This window comes from Lasioglossum baleicum, chromosome 6 (assembly GCF_051020765.1).
Source record: "Lasioglossum baleicum chromosome 6, iyLasBale1, whole genome shotgun sequence".
NCBI lineage: Eukaryota > Metazoa > Arthropoda > Insecta > Hymenoptera > Halictidae > Lasioglossum > Lasioglossum baleicum.
The window spans coordinates 6219979-6240341 of record NC_134934.1 but is presented as its reverse complement, the minus strand read 5'-3'; the positions used below and the strand labels follow the sequence as shown (position 1 = coordinate 6240341).

The 20363-nt window shown below is 44.3% G+C and overlaps 2 protein-coding genes across 4 annotated transcripts in view; one reads left to right on the top strand and one right to left on the bottom strand.

Annotated features, from left to right (window-relative positions):
- Nudc (nuclear distribution C, dynein complex regulator) overlaps positions 1-20363 on the top strand; it is a 102149-nt gene that overhangs the window by 16915 nt on the left and 64871 nt on the right. The window lies entirely within an intron of this gene.
- Positions 1-20363, bottom strand: part of LOC143209627 (uncharacterized) — a 71471-nt gene that overhangs the window by 14958 nt on the left and 36150 nt on the right. The window contains exon 1 of one of the 3 annotated variants that reach the window (XM_076425548.1): positions 4920-5492. The exons of 1 other annotated variant lie outside the window; for it this stretch is intronic. In XM_076425548.1, the coding sequence (XP_076281663.1) occupies positions 4920-4985 (66 nt within the window). In that variant the 5' untranslated portion in view covers positions 4986-5492. Of the gene's footprint in view, positions 1-4919; positions 5493-20363 lie in introns of those variants that run through there. One more of the 3 variants, XM_076425549.1, reaches the window with a different exon arrangement.

Sequence of the window (20363 nt, the reverse complement as noted above, 5' to 3'; positions counted from 1 at the left end):
GAGGAAGAAAGCGGTTTCCGGAATCAGCGCGCGCGAGTTCGAGCGCGTACAAGTGGTGCGAGCTGTATACGAATGGTTTTCACTGAGAGTCTCTCTTTCCATCGTAACCCACGGAACGAACTCTGTTATCTCGCGGTTACATGACCGGGGAGCTATTAAAAACGAAACGCCGTGCTGTCGCTTACACCTAGACCGCGTTCCACTTCCGCGAATGAGCGAAACGCTGGACCTACCTCATTTGCAAATCTATACACTGTGTTGTAACTGCCTGAGGTGGACCACGGCTTTAAATAGTCGGTGACGTTCTATTGAAAAATGAGATTCCGAGCTTCTCATACACCAGAGCTCAAAACTGTCATTCTATTTAACATACACTCTAAGACGTCTACAAATGGTGTTACTGTTGTATATTTCCTCTACTCATTTGTAAATGCATAAAATTCGCAGTCTAATCATTACTAGAACATTCAGGATACGACCGATTCGAAGAAAAGTGTACATCGCATACAAATGGCACTATGAAACGCCTGTTCGGATAACAGAACCTTCAGATAATGGGATGTTGGACATTAGCAGGTCGAAGGTTTGACTATTCCGAAGGCCATCAATCGCATCCTGGTGATAAAGGACAGTCGTGAATTAAAATTCGGCACCACGAAAGCGCTGAGTATTTGGACGGTCCTCTTCGCTGGTATGCGAAGGCTGCCGGCTCCTCCAAGATTTGGAAGATAAACAACCTATAATCTTCGATGAAGCAGTGTTTCGGTCTCGGTTTTCAATCCTTCTCGAGTATTTCGACACGTGGAAATTAATGGCTCCCGCGCGTCGATTTTCGATTTCGAGTTCATGTAAACGTAGTAGGAAGGGGATGGAACGTTCGAATTATTTTATTTGAAAATTGGGCGCTTTTATCACATATTTTCTGCAACAAACAGGACCACCAAAGTCCGTCTGGTGATAAATATAGCTGAATTTACGAGAAGCCAAAACCAGTTGAGGATTTAGAATACGATTATTTCGGGCAAACAATTTTATTTCGAATCCCATCTGAATTTTGATTTACTGCATCCAAGTCGCAGGTTCTCAAGGTCTCGACACCGACGCCCTTTAGAATTCAGTCTCGCAATTTCCCGTGACAAACGAAGCGAGCAACGTCGGGAAGAATAGTTCTCAGGGTTTCTCGATCGTTTAAAAAAATCCGCTTATCCGCCATGTCGCTCTCGTTCCCCGATTCAGAGCAGCGTCGTGCATGATTAAGCTCGCAATCGACGCAGCGCGGCGTTCCACTTGAATCGATCCCCCAACCCTGAAGTTCTGGTGCAGGCACGTGGTGCAGGAGATCGGTGACGAAATCGGTTCTAAATCGCAGGTTTGCGCGAAAGATCGCGCCGCGAGATCTAGAGATCGCATGCATGTCGGACTGTGATTAATTTCTCTTTAAAATGGAGCAAAAGTAGGAGAAAAAAATAGCATTGTCGAGAAAGTATTTGCACAATTTGATCTATAAAATCCTTCTGCTTGTAATTAACAAGTTCTTAGTCAACTTTGCCAAGAATGTAAAAGATGTAAATAATTGAAAAATTGATTATGATGCTTTCAAATTTGAAAGAGAGGTAAATATGGAGCACTTAATATGCTCTGCTTATCATCAGATCCTGTAATAACAGGTTTCATTGAATGGTCGATAAAAAAAAACCAGTCGCACTCAACGCAAATGTTAAATCACTACAGGATCCGGACGATGTACATCATATTTAACATTGCCTGTACGATTCTTTTAATAAGATTGACTTCTTAATAAGATTTTAAGCGATGATTTTTGTTTGATTTTTGAGAAGAGACACCGTGCGCCGTTGTCACGTCGAATGATCGATAACGTGGACCGCTCGCCCGAGTCGACGCCTGTACTTTTCGCATTTACAAGACGTCCCTCGCAAAGGGAACACATGTCGATCGCATGATCGATATCTATCCGGCGTATAAGACGTCTCTGAAAGTGGCTACAACTTTTTCCCGATTTTTTTCTCGGTTTCCTCTTTTTACGACCTTTCGGAAACGATTCGCTCGCTGCCCGGCCGCCCAAAACTGGACAAGGTGAACGCAGTGCATAAATCAGGATTTCCTCTCGCTAAAATTCTTCGGGTACAGCATGCTTCAAAATGCTCGCGGTATGCTAACCAAAATTTTGAAGATTGTGCGAGGAACATTTTTAGAAAAAAATATTTTAAACGGGATTCTGAAAGATCGATCGTTTTGGATCTTGATTTGTGAATCTTTATACAAAATAGAAAGTTTCTGAACCGACTGTGAGAAATAGATGTTATGTAAACTGTGCTTCCTCGTTGAGAAATTTTAATAATTCGAAGCTAATCTAACGACATTCTTACATTCTTCTGTCTTTATAGGATTCTATCTCATCTACACACGTTTGCCCTAGGTGCATTCGCAATTATCAAGAAACGTTTTACTAAAATTTAATTTCCCTGCAACTCTTACAATTTCCGTCGAAATTTCGAAATCACGAATTAAACACTTAGTTAAAACATAAAATAAAAATAGGTGGGATCGCGGAAGAATATTTCGAAGAACTATTTCCTAGAAACATAGAAGAATTAAGCCTCGATCGAACGATTTCCATGACGAGTGTATAGAAGACATCCCTGTAATTAAAAGAAAGAATCGCCGAGCCGTCCGAGGAGTTAGAAAGTCAAATTGCGTTAACGTCCTTGGTCCGAACACTTTCCACGGTCCGCCAAACAATGAAATCGAAGGGAAATTGATATTAGACGAGCGATACCACTCGCTTCTTTCAATGTACCCAAAAAGAAACTTCACGTTGTGCTTACTATCATTAAAAGATCGAATTCATTTCGAAAATCTCAGTTTTGCGGTGCTCTGTACACGTTTCATAAATCTGGAGTGCCGATCAAAGTCCTGCCTGGGTCCTGGGCAGCAACTCGAAATATTATAAAGTCATCGTTTACGCTCGGGGCTGGTTCCCGGTCGTAAATTTCTCGGGCCCAAAGCCGAGCCGAGCGAGCGGGACCGTTTTAAAAATTATCAACTGCGGTCAGCTCTCCTACGCGGCTCAACAAAACGGCTATGGTCGTAAACGATAGGAGGAATTATGAAACGGGAATGTGAGAAATGGCCTACAGGTGGCTGACAACGTCTCCTCCGAGAGATTCTACTTGAAGCTACCATGGAAACCATGGAAATCGTTTCCCTGAGAGACGTGCAATCTAGTTTTATTGCGCGACGCCCACTCGTCTCGAGTACTTTTCCTTCAACGTAACAACCAGGAATCCTAACCGGAGAACCTCTCAAGCTCTGCTGCAGGATAACAACCGGTATTCAGAACATAGTCCTCGATGACGTTCTCCATCGAGCCAAAGTCAGGTGCGTTTAGTTTCAATTAGTACTCGGCCAGCTGGAAACCGGCCGTTTTATTGCTCCTATTCCGCGTTGGTGTTGGCTGAATTGAAATGTTGTCGAAGTGCTCGTTTAATGTTATATGGGGTTGTTGGCGCAGTTGCATAGCTTGTCTTGTTGTCAAACTGTCGAAGGACTGTTGGAATGTCGAAGGATGTGACGGACCGATGGAACACGCTTCAGATCTTTTGTTACACTGCTGATCTTCGTGCCAAATCAAAACTTTTTCGAATTTTGTTTCCAAACTATTTTTTTAAATTGTTTCAATTAGAAATTGATTGCCCCTGTAAATAACTGCAATAGGTTGAAAAGAATACAAATGTTTTTGAACTCTCTCAATTTTGTACTATTTTGTGGTTTTTGCCAGGATGAAATTCGCCATCTGATTATCATTTTAATGTTGGAACCACCAGGTGGGTCGAATCAACTCGCTTCTGATTTCTTTTCTCACATTTTTCGATTTTATAGAAATTTTTTAATGAACTTCTTTATCAAAGCATATGTATAGGAATGTAATTGTATTGTACCAAAAAGAAATGAATAGAATAGAAATGTGCCTTCAGAAAATTGTAAATAGATTATTATTAGATTACTTATATGAGGCGAACGATTTAGCAAGCGTTTTAGCTGGATCCATGCGTTTCCGAGAGCGATCTCGATCGCGAGGATCCCAGCGGGCCAATAATTTGCAGAATCCTCCGCGAACAATGTTGTCCTTCGTTCGCGAACAGGTTGGCGCGTCGGCTCGTTTTTGCATTACATAAACCGTGGACGGGTGTCAGGCTTATTAAGTATTCTCGGTGAACGGTGTTACGGTGTCCGGCGCGCAGGTTGCCCGTGAACCTAACAGCATTCGCCGTCTGTTACCAGAGCAGAGCTCGATAATCAAGCGAGTTCCTATCCCGCGGATCGTTGAACCGCATTTCCTCAACGCGAAACGCCGAAACAAACCTCGCCACCAATGACCAACCATATAATTATCATCGACAGGGTCCAGGAAAGGCCTAGTTCCTGTTGGATAACTGCGAAATTTAGTTGTGTGGACTTTCTCAAATTTTATGTAGATTTTACGTAACGGGAGTCGAATTACCCGGCGACCTCCAGGAAGCTTACAGTCATCGGCGAGAGAGAGAGAGACAGAAAGATAAACTTTTATGGTTGTGTGTGTATTTTGTCTCTTCTCTTCGATCGAGTTGATCGATGCGTATCCTGGATAGACTCGTCCACTTTTTGCGCCAGACTTGCCAAAGGGATCTCCAAAGAGGATCGTGAAAGTCCATCAGGCGTTTTGTAATCATGGTTCGATCTGTCTGCGCCGGCTTCTTTCGATGGCGGAAGGAACGACGAATAGAAAGCAAGACACGGACAGAGAAAGATGCGCGGAGTTACGCGACGCAACCACTAGCAAACTACCGGTAGAGACAACCAGCCAGCCGCGCCGGCCTGCATCTACTCCCTCGCACGCAGAAAGATTGAAGGGAACTTACATCTCGAACGAAATCCTCCTGGCCATCGTTGGAGACCTCTTCCACGTTGATCCGGATTCCCGACATGTTCCAGGCTAGTATATTGCGAAAGACAATGATCGATGCACTCCGAGGGACCTGGAAAGGTCCTCCTAGGTTTCGTTTAGGTCACTGATCGAAGAATCCCCCCGCGAACCACCACTCCCGTGGGCTGATGGTTCGGAGCAGCACGTATTCCACAAGAAACCACTCGATCACCTCGAATCTCAGCTTCGTGCGACTATCCGCGAGGATACTGTTCTCTCGATTCCTGAGGGACACCTGTTCAGGACCAGTCCCACTCTTGGAGACGGTCTTCGATCAGGATTAATCCTCGCAATCAATTCGTGCACGAACTCACAGACTCGCCAGGCGATCGCTGTGCAAAACCATATGAAGTTGCGTTCAACGTTTGCGCGCGTTCTACTCGGTGGACGAATTGCGTACCGCGTTGCGTAGCCACGCACGATGCGTGCCCCTGCCGTTTACGTGTGTCTGGATCGTCTCTCTCGCACGCGTGCGACTAGAGCCGCCGCCACATCTGGCCTTTGGACTGGCTGCCAGCACACGGCCAGATCGGTTTTATACCTTCGTATCTCCCACCCAGGGTGACGAGCCAGCCAGCAGCAGCAGCGAGCGAACGAGCGAGCGAGCGCTCACGAGAGCCTGCACGCGGCTCGGCCACGGCCGAGAACGCCGATCTTTTCTTCGTTTTCTGCGGACGAGGCCCCGCGGGTTTTACCCCGCAGCTTTTTTCCTCCCTTCCGAACCGGACCGACGCACCACGCGTTCCTGTTTCGATGGGAATCGAACGGACAAGGCGCAATTCGATGCCGAGCCAGTCTAGTTGAGAATGATCATCACGAGCAAGGGTGGAGAACACGACAAACCCTATACGTCCAACTAGTCAATAAAGTAGCCACTTGGCAGTAAACTGACTACCAAGCACGAAACATATAAAAGATGTGAAAAGATTCACCTACTCAATGAAATACTAAAATTTAGATGAAAGACAGTCATGGACTTCCCGAACAATATGCTATGTTCTATGACAAGGATTTTCAAAGTTGTACCTTGATGGACCAAATTGTAAATTCCAAAATATTTGGCGGGCGAAAGAACAAGTGCTGCGGAAAAATACATTGAAATCGATGGGAATGATTAAACAAAAATAACTAAATAATTTCAAATAAAAAAAGAAATAAATTCTACGTTGGCAAAGGACGGATACTGGTGGTACGCTAACTAGCCTCGACGGATCGAGTACTGCTGTGGTGTAGGGACCTGAGATAAGACGGTTGAGGATTCGTGTACCTGTGCCTGGAGGTTGAGGGACTCTTGTAGCCCGACACCTGTTATCTCTATCGTAATTTCTCCTTTGGCGGTCGATACTTTGTTTCATCCTTTACAGGAACAGGATTTCTGGGAGATACTGAGTTGGGAGTGTGAGGAGGTTGAGTGAATTGTACCGAGAGTGAATGATAGAGATATAGCTGTTTAACACTGCGAAGGCCGCGTCCCTCAAATGTTAATTTTATTCAGAAAATTACTTTAATCCATCGGGGACGAATGTCACTTTTTAGGTTGCAAGAGAATGATTGTCCTGAAGTAATGTCTTTAAAAGCGGCATGTTTTCGCTGGCTATTACATTAATTGCTCTCTGAACGCGTTTGTCCAGAAACAACCGGAACATTGTCGTCTTACGCGAACATTAAAAAATGCACCCATATGACATGTTTCGTATGCAGCGTTCAGGCGATCGATATAATATTGTCAATATTTCAAGGTTCTCAACATTCTCGTAATAGACCTTCAGACGATCAATACATTTTGTTAATACATATTGACAAACTACATTTTGTTCGAACGTTCAATATTATGGACAATGCGTTTGGTTTCGAATTAGCGTTTAACGATGTCCGATCGAAAGAAAGCTTGTTCACACATCATTTTATCATCATTAACATGTTCCATGCCACATATACTACCATACGTTCAAAACATGTGATTTTATAGCATGCTTATGACTATTAGAATGTGTTAGTACCAAAACGAAGATAGCGTATAATCGTGAAATATAGTATGTGCAAGTTAATTTCTTGTTGATTGAACATACAAGGTACAATCAAATAGTTAGAGATACATAATATATAAATCTGTAATCAAAACATCAAATAGCCTGATAGAAAAGTTGACGAAAAACGTCTGGGCACCGTGCATGTTAATGAATAAACCAAAGAGTATGACAATGATTTTTAAGACAAATGTTTTCCAACGTTTCGGTAAATGAACTTTGCACACTTCGGAAAATTTTTAGGACCATTCTCGTCTAACCAGCACGTATTTCAAAGAACTACTGCACCTGTTAAATAGATTACTATTACGATAATGTTGAATTGTTAATGTATACATTTCCATATTCATCGTTTTCACCGACGATAATGTTAGAGAACCTTGAAACGTTGATAACATGTAAGAATTGCCTGGAGTTAGTTCTTAAACAAGCGAATCACAGGCTTCACAGAGCTTCGCGAAACGCTTTCTGCGCTTCGTCCGTGGTTTATGACCTGTCCCTATCTGCGAGACTCATCTCCGGATTCATTGAGTTTCTTCGGTTCCCTGGTGTACTCGGTTTAGTCGAATCAAGAAGAAGGTTTAGTGTTGGCATTTTTACGTGGGATTTCGAGTGACGTTGGTTCCTGCGCGTCGTTGGATCCTTCACGTTGCAAACCTGTTCCTCGTTTCCGGCCAGGTAGGCGTGTAGGTGCAGAGGAGGAGAAGGAGGAGAAGGGGTGGGTCCCTGAGCTGAGGTTCCCTTGTCGTTTTGCTCCCGTCTTTGGCTGATTTCTTTTCAAAAAAAGACGAAAAGAGGGGTGGAGAACCGCTTCTGCGAACGGTAACGCGTCACTCCTTTGTTCACCCTCGAAAATACTGACGTATATAGGGTGCTTTGGAACTTGGGGGTCCCCTTTTCAGGGTTAATTTGCGATCCTGAGTTGCAAATCTTTTAGAAGCACCTATTGTTCTCTAATTGCGTCTTGGTAACTACAGATTACTGAGAACTGTGTGGAGACATGACCTCTTTTGATTCAAGTGCTTATAAAATAATAAATTAAATAGTCAATAAACAAACCTCATAAAATAAATTCTAAGACCATACCGCCGCCAACAAATTGCCGATTTGTGAAGGAAATTGCCATAGCCATTAAACACCAGCTGAACAACCCCCCGATCGCTTATCTCCAATTTCCGAAAGATTATTGAGTAATTGCCGGTAGTTAAAGTGTTAAAACCGTACATCTCCGTGTGCACGAAAGGCACACCGGTCCGCTGAGCATCCCAAAGAGGGAGCCTAATTAGCCGCGGCGGCGTAACGAGATCGAGATTACTGTCAACAGAGGCATCGGGAGCGCATTACCAACGTTTCATAATCCGACAGCGGCGGCGGAGTCGCGCGTGTACCGCGTGGGAGACAGATTCTCGGGCTGGTAATCCTGTATCACGATAACGTCCCATTACGACAGGATTCACGACTTGAAAATCCGGGTCACGAAGCGCGGATGATCGCGTGCTGCCTCGATACGGGAACTGGATTCACGTCTTAATAGTCCCGAGTACAACAAGCATAAACGTCGTACGTCGTGGTCGTTGCATCTAAGCGTTACCGTGTTGCATGGCCTCAGCGGATTCATCGCCGGGGAATGTCAAACCCGTTGAATAACCGATGCACGAACACGAAATTCACTTGGCCCCACCTACTGGCGAAATGCAATCCCGCTGATTCGTCATTCTGCCCGAAACTCGCGCAACTTGGCCAATTTTTTGCCATTTTTTTTAACTAACGCCTGTTCCGGAAGGAAGACAGACATGTGTGGATTAGGGGTTGCAGTAACGACACTGTATTTCATTTTCATAATCTTATTATTGAAGATTATTGAAGACTCTGTTTTCAAAATCTTCATCACAACTGAGGATTAGGGGACAATTAGAGGACAGATGTGTGAATTAGGGGTTGCAGTGCGGACACTATACTTCACTTTTATAATCTCATTATTGAAGACTTTGTTAAGAATCTCCATCACAAGTGAGGATTAGGGGACAATTAGAAGGCAAGTATGTGTGGATTAGGCGTTGCAGTACCGACACTATACTTCAGTCTAATAATCTCATTATTGAAGACTTTGTTCAGAATCTCAATCACAAGTGAGGATTAGGGGACAATTAGAGGACAGATATGTGTGGATTAAGGGTTGCATAGAGTACCGCCACTATACTTCACTTTTATAATCTCATTATTGAAGACTTTGTTCAGAATCTCCATCACAAGTCTGACTCGATATTACAGTGCAAGGGGTTAATCGTTAAATTGAGAATGGTTCTCGAAGCTCGTCAGCATCTGGGAATACGATTCTCGTTAACGAGATGCTTTGACGATTGTGGAAATAGCTTAACGTGGCCGATTCGATGCGGTTAGGTCTGGTGACCTTGAAGCCGCAGCCTCCGATGGAGATGGTAGCCGGCAGCCACCGTAAACCCTCGAACTTTAATCGATTCTCGGAAGCTTCTCGCGTCAGGTGGATCTGAGACCTGAGTCACGCGATCCCGGAGACGTTTTCTTAGCGAGGACACAGCTCCGAGCTCTCTATCTCTGTGCAACACACAGTCGCAGGAACTAGATCGACCCTACTCCTGCTTCCGCGATTTAATATTCCGATCAGGGAGCCATCGGACCGTGTTCGCACTGTTTCCGGCAAGGACTATTGCTGTCTACGACTGGCATGTTCGCAGCCTCCGAGGCCGTGGATCTAACCGAATCATCGAGATCATTGAGACTAAGTACCTGCTCTTGGAATACTAGATCTCCGGTTCGACCAAGGTGACAATGTTGTGTGTTGAAGTACTCGCAGATTTTTGAAGATCTACTGATCAAATTGATCTACCAAGCTCACGAGGGCTAAGAGAATATTTTCAAACCAGTCCAGGAATTAGCGAATGAACTTCTTTGACCAAGCACATACGACTATAAAAATTGCGAAAAATTCAAATCAATTAAATCTGATAATTTTTATAAAATGCTGATGGCGACCATGTTAATATTGGAATTAGTAAGCCTGGTTCCAGTGAATTCTCCTCGATCGATTCAACAGAACCACTGCCCATGACACAAACGAGTCATCCTGATCGTGGAGATTCCCTGAAATTCATCTTCGCGGAGGTGGGTAGCTCGTTTCGCGTTGCAGCTCGTACCCGCTCGTTTGCTCGCTCGTCGACTGGCTGTGACCTTCCGCCGTGGTCGATTCTGCGTGGATTTTTCATAATAAAGAGAAAGGCGTACCGCCGGTATTATTGAGTAATCGCGGAGGCAAGGCTGCAGGGATCGCGGGCATAAAGATAATCGGTTAATCAGCGAACGTGCGCGTTACTTAATCAAATCCGGGGAAATGTGTCTCGACCGTTCACAATTAACTCGGTACAGTTCTTCTACTTTCTCCGCACAAAGAAATTCTGAAGAATCTTCACACAGTACTCACCGTTCCGAATACGATCCAGGAAAAAGCATGTTCTGCGAAGTTCCTGTACGATTCGCTGGATAAATATTCGAAAAGAATCGCGTGTTTAAACGGATTCGTGATATTTGCAATATTCCCAGCGATTCTCCTCTATCCTCGGCTTCAGCGCCTCGTAAATTTGTATCGTGCCGAGCGAAGTGTAATTCCTCCGTGTCAACGTGCAACGTAATTAAAGTTATTAGCCTTGTTTCGTAATTTATGATTAATCGTCGCACGCCCATTGGTAAAACTGCTCCCGGGCGCCGTTGATGACTGACCTTTTTCGGTTCTTTTTCCAGCAAGAGAGATGCCTACTTAATCTTCTCTTTAGAATTTTATCTTTTCACCCAGTGTCGCTAGATGAGGGGAATTTACTCGAATCGAAGGGAAAAAGTAACGCACTCTCTGCCAGTACCGGATCAGTCGCGTGAATACCGTCGTGGAAGGGGAAGGTAGCATGGGGACACTAGTGTTAATCTGGCGACTCTGTTTTCACCTCGATTATATCGATTCGCTGTTATTTTCCTTCGTTCTGTGATCTTCAAGTGTGAAACGCTCGGATTGCAGATCACGATCGGAATAATATTATCTCCAGACACGTGTTAGAAACTGTTCCCATAGTATTTGCAAAATCCTTAATGGAGAAACGAGGATTCCATCCGACTTGAACGGATGATAAATCGCTCGGACAGTTTGCAATTATCATATGTATGTATACTAGTGCGTAGCATAATCTGGAATCCGAAAGACAGCTGGAAAAAATGCGAATACACGGCGCGTGGAAAAATGATATTGTATAGAAAGTTAGACTTCGGTCACGCGAATATGTCTGGCTTATACGAGAGTGAAACCGACTGATTACCAAACTGTGGAGAATCGCGAAAATGGATTTGACCATTCTTGAAAAATAACAATTGCCGCAGGAAAATCAGCGGTACCCAGGCCGCGTGCGAGTGTCTTCTTCCTTCCTCATTCTTCGCGTATAAACAACACTTTCCCTGCACGAAATCATGAATGGAGCTTTCTAAAACTATCATCGGCGACTCATTGAACCCTCTCGCGGGTTAATTTCTTCCGTCAACCGTTTCTCGGTAGACGTAGATCGCATAAGCATTCTGTGGACACGTACGCGTAGTTAAAAAGGTATGAAAGTGTATAAGCTGTGACAGGAAGTATCAGCGCCGAAGAAAACGCCTAAAAGATCTCTCAAAATTTCACGAAAGCCGTCGTAAAGTCGTATAAGTGAAGTCACGGGGAGATAAATCTCGAGTTACTATCGCTTCCTTAATAAAAGCAGCTTTGCGTGGGATTATGCGTTACAGAATTCCTGAATCTGCAGTGACAAAGTTTCATTCGCTATCTTACTGTTCGTTTTATTTCGTATCTGTCTGTACGTTAGTTTCGTTTCGTATCTGATCATGTGTTAGTTTCTCGCGTAGATTTATATTGGAATTGGTTAATCGTCAGCGGTAAGCATTTAGACCAAACAATTTTTGAAAATCGTCTCATTCAATCTTGTTATAAATACGAAAAAACTGTATGTGTCTTTTTATAGGCGTTCATAATTGAAAATTCACTCCGCAGAAAGATCAACAATTTCGTTTCAAGAGATCGCTCTGGCATTAGAGATCACATAATCTCACCTTGCGTTTAGCTGCAATTGAATTGCAAAAGATCTAGAAGCTCGCCAAGCGCGATTTTCCCCGTCACCGAGACGTTCACGTGAACACGTCCCCCGAGGGCTGCTATAGTTAAATCCAAGGGCGGTGATTTTCCTCGTTCACCTAGGCGGAAGTTAGAGGTTCCCTTCGGCAGGTCTGTTCTCTACCTGCTCTCGATTTTGCGCGTCTATTCGGCTCGTTTTGGCAAAGCAAGGTCAGTCTTTCGACAGCTTCCTGATCCACGTTTCAGACGATCGTGTGCGTGAGTGACTCGGTCGCGCTCGTGTTTGCGTATCGATCATTTCCGATCGCGAGCAAGGTCGAAAGGGATTGGCTTGTGCGCACAACCGATCTTCCTCCTTACGTTCCCCGTCTCCTCGTTAATTGCTCCCGTTCCATAGTCATTGGCGATGACCAAGCAGCATGGTATCCCGTGACGAAACTTCTTGAATGGTCCGTCGACAAAAAGGTATGTTGCTCAGCCAGCGTGTGATCGCCGATGGAGTCGATGGATTAGGGAATACGACCTTGAAAGGGATCGAATGTTTATGGTCCTTCTGATCGGAAGGTCTCACCGTTAGGACAACATCCGTTACTTCTTGGAACCCGTTATGTTCGATCGAGGAGACGTCGCAGCGATGAACCGATCCCAAATTTCGAACCCTTGACCCTTGGCTGATTAATGGCTACCGGATGATGTTAGACTCTTGTTTATTGCGTAAAGTCGATATTCTTTTCATATTTTTAGATTAGGTGATTGAGAACCGTCGCGGAACTATAATGCACTCCCATATGCGACAGACAAACGACAATGGCAGGATGCATAGGGTGCATCTTTGTCCTCGGAATATTTTCCACGGTGCACAACGACGTCGCGAGGTGTTCAACGATCGTGTCCAGCGAGGATGAGTCTCCTTGACAGGTGCAAGAGAAAATCGCATCCTCTAGACCTCTCATTGTTCGCCGGCAATGCAGGTACCCTCGATAACGAGGATTACGTCGATTCCGGCGACCCTCGGGAGAGTGCATCGTCCATCGTTACCCATGAATATTCATCCTCGCGCCGCGTGTGCTTCTACCGTGTGCGTCCCGCATGGATATGTCGAGGAACTCGCAGGAAATCCCGAAGTCACGATTACGGTGCTGTAACCGGGCTGCCGTGACACGTAACAGGTGTGTGTGCTTGGATTTCGACAGAGATTTCCTCGATCGAACAGGGACGGTCCCGTGTAAACAACCACCACACCGACTGATAACTTCGTCTAGCTCCAAGGTGAAAGAAATTCTCGCGGCAGCATGTTACATATTGTCATTCTACGCGCTGGCTACGCTTCGATGTTTATGCAAATCAATGGGAAATTTGATCCTGATCTTCTGTTTCACGCTGCTTTCACGGTTTGTGGATGGATCGTTAATTGTGAAGATGTTGCATTTTTATTATATTTTTTACTAGATTTTAAACTTCAGGATTAGTAGCTGTTTTGTTTTTAAATTTAATAGGAGGATTATGTGTTAATAGACTTCGTGGCAGAACCAATCGAATGGTGAAGATTTCATCTTAATGCGTCATTTGCTTCAGATATTAAGGCCACATTACGCATTCATAGAGAACAGTGTATTAGCACTTTCACTGCTACCGTAATTTTATAATGCCTTGCAATTAGACTATGGATGTTTATGCAAATTTCAACTTTCATGGATTGTTTTCTATGAAGCAGGACGAACAACAAGTTCAATTTATCAACTAGAAAATTCCTAATGAAATCGTATTCGGTTTTCGGTTCTCTAAATTCCTCACGAAGAATCTATTCCAAGGTCTACAAATACCTTCTCGACAAACAACTTAATACCACCAGTGAAAGCGTTAATATCAAACGACTCCTCTTGCTAAAAAAAAAACTCTCAAACAATGCGACCCAATCCATCGTAATCTATTATTCTGCCAAGTGCCCGTGCCATTCGCGTTCGCAACGGCGAATCCATTACCTGCTAAACTTTCGCTGTCGCTGAAGACAGCTTCGATGACGAAACGAAACTGGGTGGGTCTGGCGAGGTGCGAAACGTCGATATTTTGCTGATCGAGCTAGCTGAGAAGGAAGCGGCCCAGAACGATCGAAAAATGTTACATAAAAGTGTAACAAATCAACAATGTGTAATTGTGAAAATTCATTGAACATTTATTCAACATTTGCTCCTGTTCTTCGAAGAACTGAATCTTCAAAGAGGTTCCACGTTTTCGAATCTATTCAAGAGTTCCACAACCGACATACCTGCTCGAAACTGGTCCCGGTCCAGGTCCAGCTCGATCGAGGACAGATCTGAAAACCGTTTGCTCGTTGACGCGGATATCCGCATACCATGTATCCAGACGAATATTTAGATCGTCGAATAGAGCAACCGTGCCCCTGGTAGTCCGTGAGCAGTTACGCACACAAACGTAGACACCTGTAGAACGCCAGCTTAGGAGATAGGCTTAGCACGGTGATAGGTTCGTCCTGGTGTGCGCCGGTAAGTTTCACGAACGCCTCCGCGCAGACTGGCTCTATCACCACGCGAGCCTCGATCCACGGCTGCTGATCTACCAGGACGTGGAGAGACCAGAGAGAACTATCCAACAGAGCATGCTGAGAGCCGTTCGTGAATGGGTCCGCGCGGGAAACGGACCCCGTCTAGCGAACCCGGACACGAACGATCTTGTGCATTGCGCTCTTACGACGCCGATCCGATCCGTTCATCTGACCCAGAACCGGAGATCCGTGCCCGTGAACTATTCCACGTCATCGGGACTTACGAATCGAACCATTAACAGATCCTTCAGATTAGCTTCCTGGTGCAGGGAGATGTTAATAAGGTCGTGGGTGGTTCTGCGAGATTCGCTTGGATTAACACGACTTTTTTATATACACACATTTGAATTTATTGTTGTCGACGGATCTGGAACTAGAAATTGGAGTCTGTGAAGTGTACCACGTCAGCAGGAAACGGTTCCAAATGGACTTTGATCGAAGGTCTTCGAACATTCTCAAGTATCTGATACGGGAATCTAATGAGGATGATTCGGATGTTTTAAAGAGATTCTGCTTAAATATATTTCTCCGAGGATGTATTATATTTATTTTCTGACGTTTATCGTTCGTTGACCCAGCTAGAACAAGGTTCGTTGCGAGAGTATGAACAAGAACCTTCGTGACTAATTGGATGGGAGGAGTTGAACCTTTATTGTTGAACCTTCGGATACACGTTACACAAGCCGATCGCGTTCGTAATTGCAGGTTACACGGAAAAATTCGAACAATAGTTAGCGACCACCTCTGGAAGAATTATAATATACAGACTGTGCGGATTCTGCATGTGATGCGAATCTTCTGCATGTCTGCTATTTCTTGAAATTGGGGTAGACAATTTTTATTTTGCATAAAGATCTGCAGAATAATAATATATTACAATGCACAAAATGAGTAAAGAAAAGTGCAAATGTACAGCACAAATAGTTCGATAATCATTAACAAAATATCCCTCGATCTTCACACTTCATAGAACAATTATCCCTAATAATAGACACTTCGCAATAATTATACTTCAGGCAAACTAACAGAATAATACACACTTCGGTGTAATTATACTTTAGACAAACCTGATTTCACACGAGCCCGTTCGCACTACAATTTTATCGTTACGACGGAATTGTAAGCTTTGAAGGATCTTCCGGGTGAATGCGTTTCTTCCACGAAACGAACTTCTCGGAGAGCTCGCTACGCGGAATTGCTTAATTAATTAGGAATTAATTTTACAAACTCGCTGAGAGCTGGCGAGCGAATTTCTGATCGTACGTCGTTACGAGTTCGTTTACAAATTTGTACTAGGAGATATCTGCTACGGTTACCTGGTTCGGCGTGTTACGTGGTTTGCCATCGTTCCCATTAAATGGTAGCGCATATGGAGCCTTGATCGAAGCTGTCGATAAAATGTTCGGGAAATCCTTTATTCGCGGCGATTTTTGCCGGAACCGGGGACGGAATTCCTCGCAGATTGAGGCTGGAGATCGTGCGATCGATCACGATCCATCAATCACACAGTCATTTTCTATCAGGCACGTAGCTTCTAATGGATCGAGGTAGCAATAATACAACTTCGCATTTTTCATGATTAAATGACAATGATTAGAGCATTCGACGCTTGCTGGGTCAACGAGTACTCTTCTCAGCTCAATTACATTTTGTTCTAATGAATAGCATTTGCTATTAAGTCATCAAGATCCGTCTCGTTGTTTCTCCAAAGTTCTATCGCATCTCCTTATCTCAAAAATGCGTCACAGAGTCTCTACAACAGCATAATCGCACACAGTTCGGAATACTGATTTGCAAGTAGTATGCATCGACAGTGGAAAATTCGGGATCTTCGAGGAAACAAGTATGCAGAAACGCAAAGTTCTGGTACCAGAGAATCACGGTAAAAGGGAAAACAGAAGAAAGTCTCGACGGAATGCATCAGCGAGCTTTTCCCGACACCATCTTCTACCAATCATACTGCATATGGTTGAGAGACCTAATCGAGAGAGATCAGGCAGGTTAAAGCGTGTTGCGCGTAACAAGTTGTATAATCCTCGGTGCAGGAATTATGTCGTAGACGTGGTGTTTTTCGTGACACGCGTAATCGAACAGAGTCGACCGACTTCCTTCGAGATAAGGTGTTATTTAGCACTAGACTTTGTACCTTCATAAGAATAACAATTGTTCAGGTCGATCGTGAAACACTGAAATTAAATGAAAATGTTTTTGACAACCTGTCTATTCGGTAGACAAACTCAATGTTTTTAGTTGAGATAATCATCGTAAGAGATGTATAAGGTTAAGAATATCGCCTAGCTGGTGGATAGAGTTTCTCGATCTCGATTGATCGGTCTCGATGGCACACGTTTCTGTTCTAGTTTCTCGTCAGTTCAGAACTATACTAAATCCCCGGTTTCGCAGATAGCATCGCGATGATGTTTTCTTCGCAGCTCGTTTCGCAGTCGAAGCGGATCGATGCCGAGCAAAATGCTTACACAGACGACTATCGGAGTCTGCGGGACTTCTTGTGCAATCGCTTCCAAGAAGCACGTGAAAACTTAGCGGCGTCGTTAACGTTAACTCACGTGTACACATCGGGCGTTACGAAGGCGCGCCTCTTTCCGATGGCCACTTTCTTCTTTACGGCTTGCCTAAGATACGGATCGTCCACGTGTTTCGCGACACGTCGGAGTCAGCGTTTCCACCGGACCCAGGCTTGCACAACTCGATCGAGCCCTGTCCTCATGGGGCTTTCGGAACGTTTCGGGGGCAGGTGTTAGGTTACTGTTCAGGATCTTTCGTGCTCTACTCTGTCGAAGATTTTCGGGACAGGTTTACGAGCTGCACTTGCCTTGGAATGATGTAAAGATAAGGGGAAAATACAGTTCTCCATTTAAAATGCGGAGATTTAAGGGTGCTTAAAATCTCTTGAAGGATTCAGGACTCTTTGATGTGTAAGACTTAACTTGTAAGGTCCATTAGTGTTCTCAGATTTAGTTCGTGGATTTTTAAATAATCACTAGACTGCGGATCTTTATGCAAAATAAAAATTTCCATGAGGATTCCCAGAGACTTTACGAATTTCAGAGCACTCTAAGGACATTCCATTAAATTCTAAATATTCCGAGACCCTTCGAAAGTAATGCAAGGATCCAGAAGCTTCTCAAGAGTCTTCAGATGTAATCTTTGTCTTCCATCGTGGAAGGTCCCCTAAAGAATTCTAACGAACCTTTTTCAAGGCCTGCAAGCAAAAAAGACTTAAACCACTCTCCAAGAAATCTCATATTCAGCCCACGCTCTTCGCCGTTGTCCTTTAACTGTTTAAAATGCACACAATCTACCGAGTCTTATTAATTTCTTTCTCTCATGCAGCCACTGAGCATGTCCATACTCCAATCAACCCTCGTCCTTTTCCTTTTGCCTGGTCACAGTGTCTTGCACGAGCCAATGGTTGCACGAGGCGATAACTTTCCAATTGTACTTGATCGTCGCAACGAAAAAGACGAATCGAAACGAGCGAATATTAATACGGAAATCGATCCCATCGGCTCGACTCGGCTCGTTAACCAGATTCCCATGGATGGCATCGGGGATGGGCGTGACCAACACCGTTGGACCTCGTCGCGGCGGCGTTTCTGTGCCGTTTCACAACGAAAGATCTCGGTGCGTCGACGAGGTCTTTATAAATCCATATTCATTGTCAACGGTGGCCCCTTATATCCCGAGGTATCGATTTCACGGGCGACCAGTCAATTAACCGGCCAAATCCGCGCAAAACCACGCCGGGGATAATAATTACACGCCAGCCAGTTAGCGGGGTACCCGACGAGCAACGCCCGAGTTACGACCCATATTCCCGTATCATAATTTCAGTGGTGTTGCCGTATAAATTACGATCCCGCTGGCTGTAACTCATAGCCGGCCTTCGGTAGCAAATTATAATTACGGCCGTGTAGCGATTCGTGACTAACGATCCTCTCGAGACGGGCCGCGGGGAAACCGAGCCCGTTCTCAGCTCTCGGAGACCCGAGACACTCCCCCTACGAACTATAAAGCATTTCTTATCAGTTATTTCATGTCGATTGCGAGTAGACTTCTTAGGGGTCTTGTGATGCAGAAAATTTGACTTTTTGCAGAAATAAGACGTGCCGGTGATTATGAAAGCGGTGTAAATTAAAATTCATTCGTTCATTTGTGAAGTCAGACGTAAAACTACCCTTGGGGGGCAATTTTAGGGATAGTTGGACTGTTTCTTCTTGAAGGGACGAAATTGTACTACTGGAATTTGAATGGATTCTTAAATTCCGATGATTGCATTAATTAGATATCCTGAGTGGCAGTGTTTCTTTTTTTATTTTGCCAACGTTTTCGGGCAAATTGGTTGCTGGAGGACGTATTCAATTTTCCTCGATCCAATTCTCGGCTCGATGATTAACGAGATCGTGGCCACGAGTGTCCTCGACGTTGCACGCGGATCACAGGAGCGGAGAAAACGTTGTTCGCTCTCGAAACGCAGACACCAAGGCTCGTAAGTCTTCCCAGACGTCTCTTGGTCATTGTTACTCTCACCTGTTACTGGTTCACTCCCCCGTTTCTAGAAACACCGGCGAAATCAACGAATAATCTGGCACATTACCATGGATCAAATAACCCTGGCCAACAATGTTCAAATCTCCACAAAGAAATTGTATTTGTAATATTTCCACCTAAGAATCAGGTAAACTTCCGAAAGTTAAACTTTGGCTTCTTTTCAAAGTTAAATTTCTCGAAACCTGAGAATAATGCAGAATAAGGTTAAAATTGTTGGCTAATGAAATTAATTGGTCCCTACGATATTCGAAGCAGTTCTGCAATCGAAATTTTCTAAATAAAACGCCAATAAAAATTCATTAAAAGCTTCGCTTAATATACCAAGGTTCCCAGGGGTTTAACCACTGATTCCCATGAACGGAATTAAATGAAGATTGGAGAATGTTAATTGACCAGCTCGACCATAAAAGCTGTTGTTGTCCATTCCTTTTCTCGAACTCGAATAAAATAGCATACATTTTCTGCTCGAAGCTTCAAGAAGAGCTCAACGACATATGCTACAGACTTCTCCAAGGTCTCCGCGGCGCGGCTCGCAAGAATGATATTCAGAACTGTCATCGCTAATTTCAGCTCGGTGCAAAAACCGCTCGAAACCTGTACGGTTATGGTCGCCGGGCATGCACTGACCAGACTCAAGCGAATCCTCGGCAGAATACCCGTAAATCGTCATCGCGCCGCGAGCGGATCCGGCCGAGCGTGAAGTTAGACCTCCTCAAATGGACCACACGGCTTTCTATTGACTCGGGCCAGGGGACCTTGAGGCCCGTGGACCCGTGGTGTCGTTGAACTCGTCTTTAGTGCGCCTATCAGACGACGAACAACAAAAATGATCATAATCTCTTAATGGTTTCTCGCTAATAAAATTACAACCGCCAGAAATTTATATCGAGTTTTCACCGACTTGTGGAATACCTCAGCTTGCTGTTTTAATGGCGATAGATAAAGTATTTCTTGCGTAGACACTGCTAATTGTGTGCCACTGTAAAAATATTTATTGTACTCAGAATTTGGTGTTGCGGGGTTGGTTGGTTCATTAGCTGATTGAATATTTACGATGTTATGGTAGCTATAGATTCG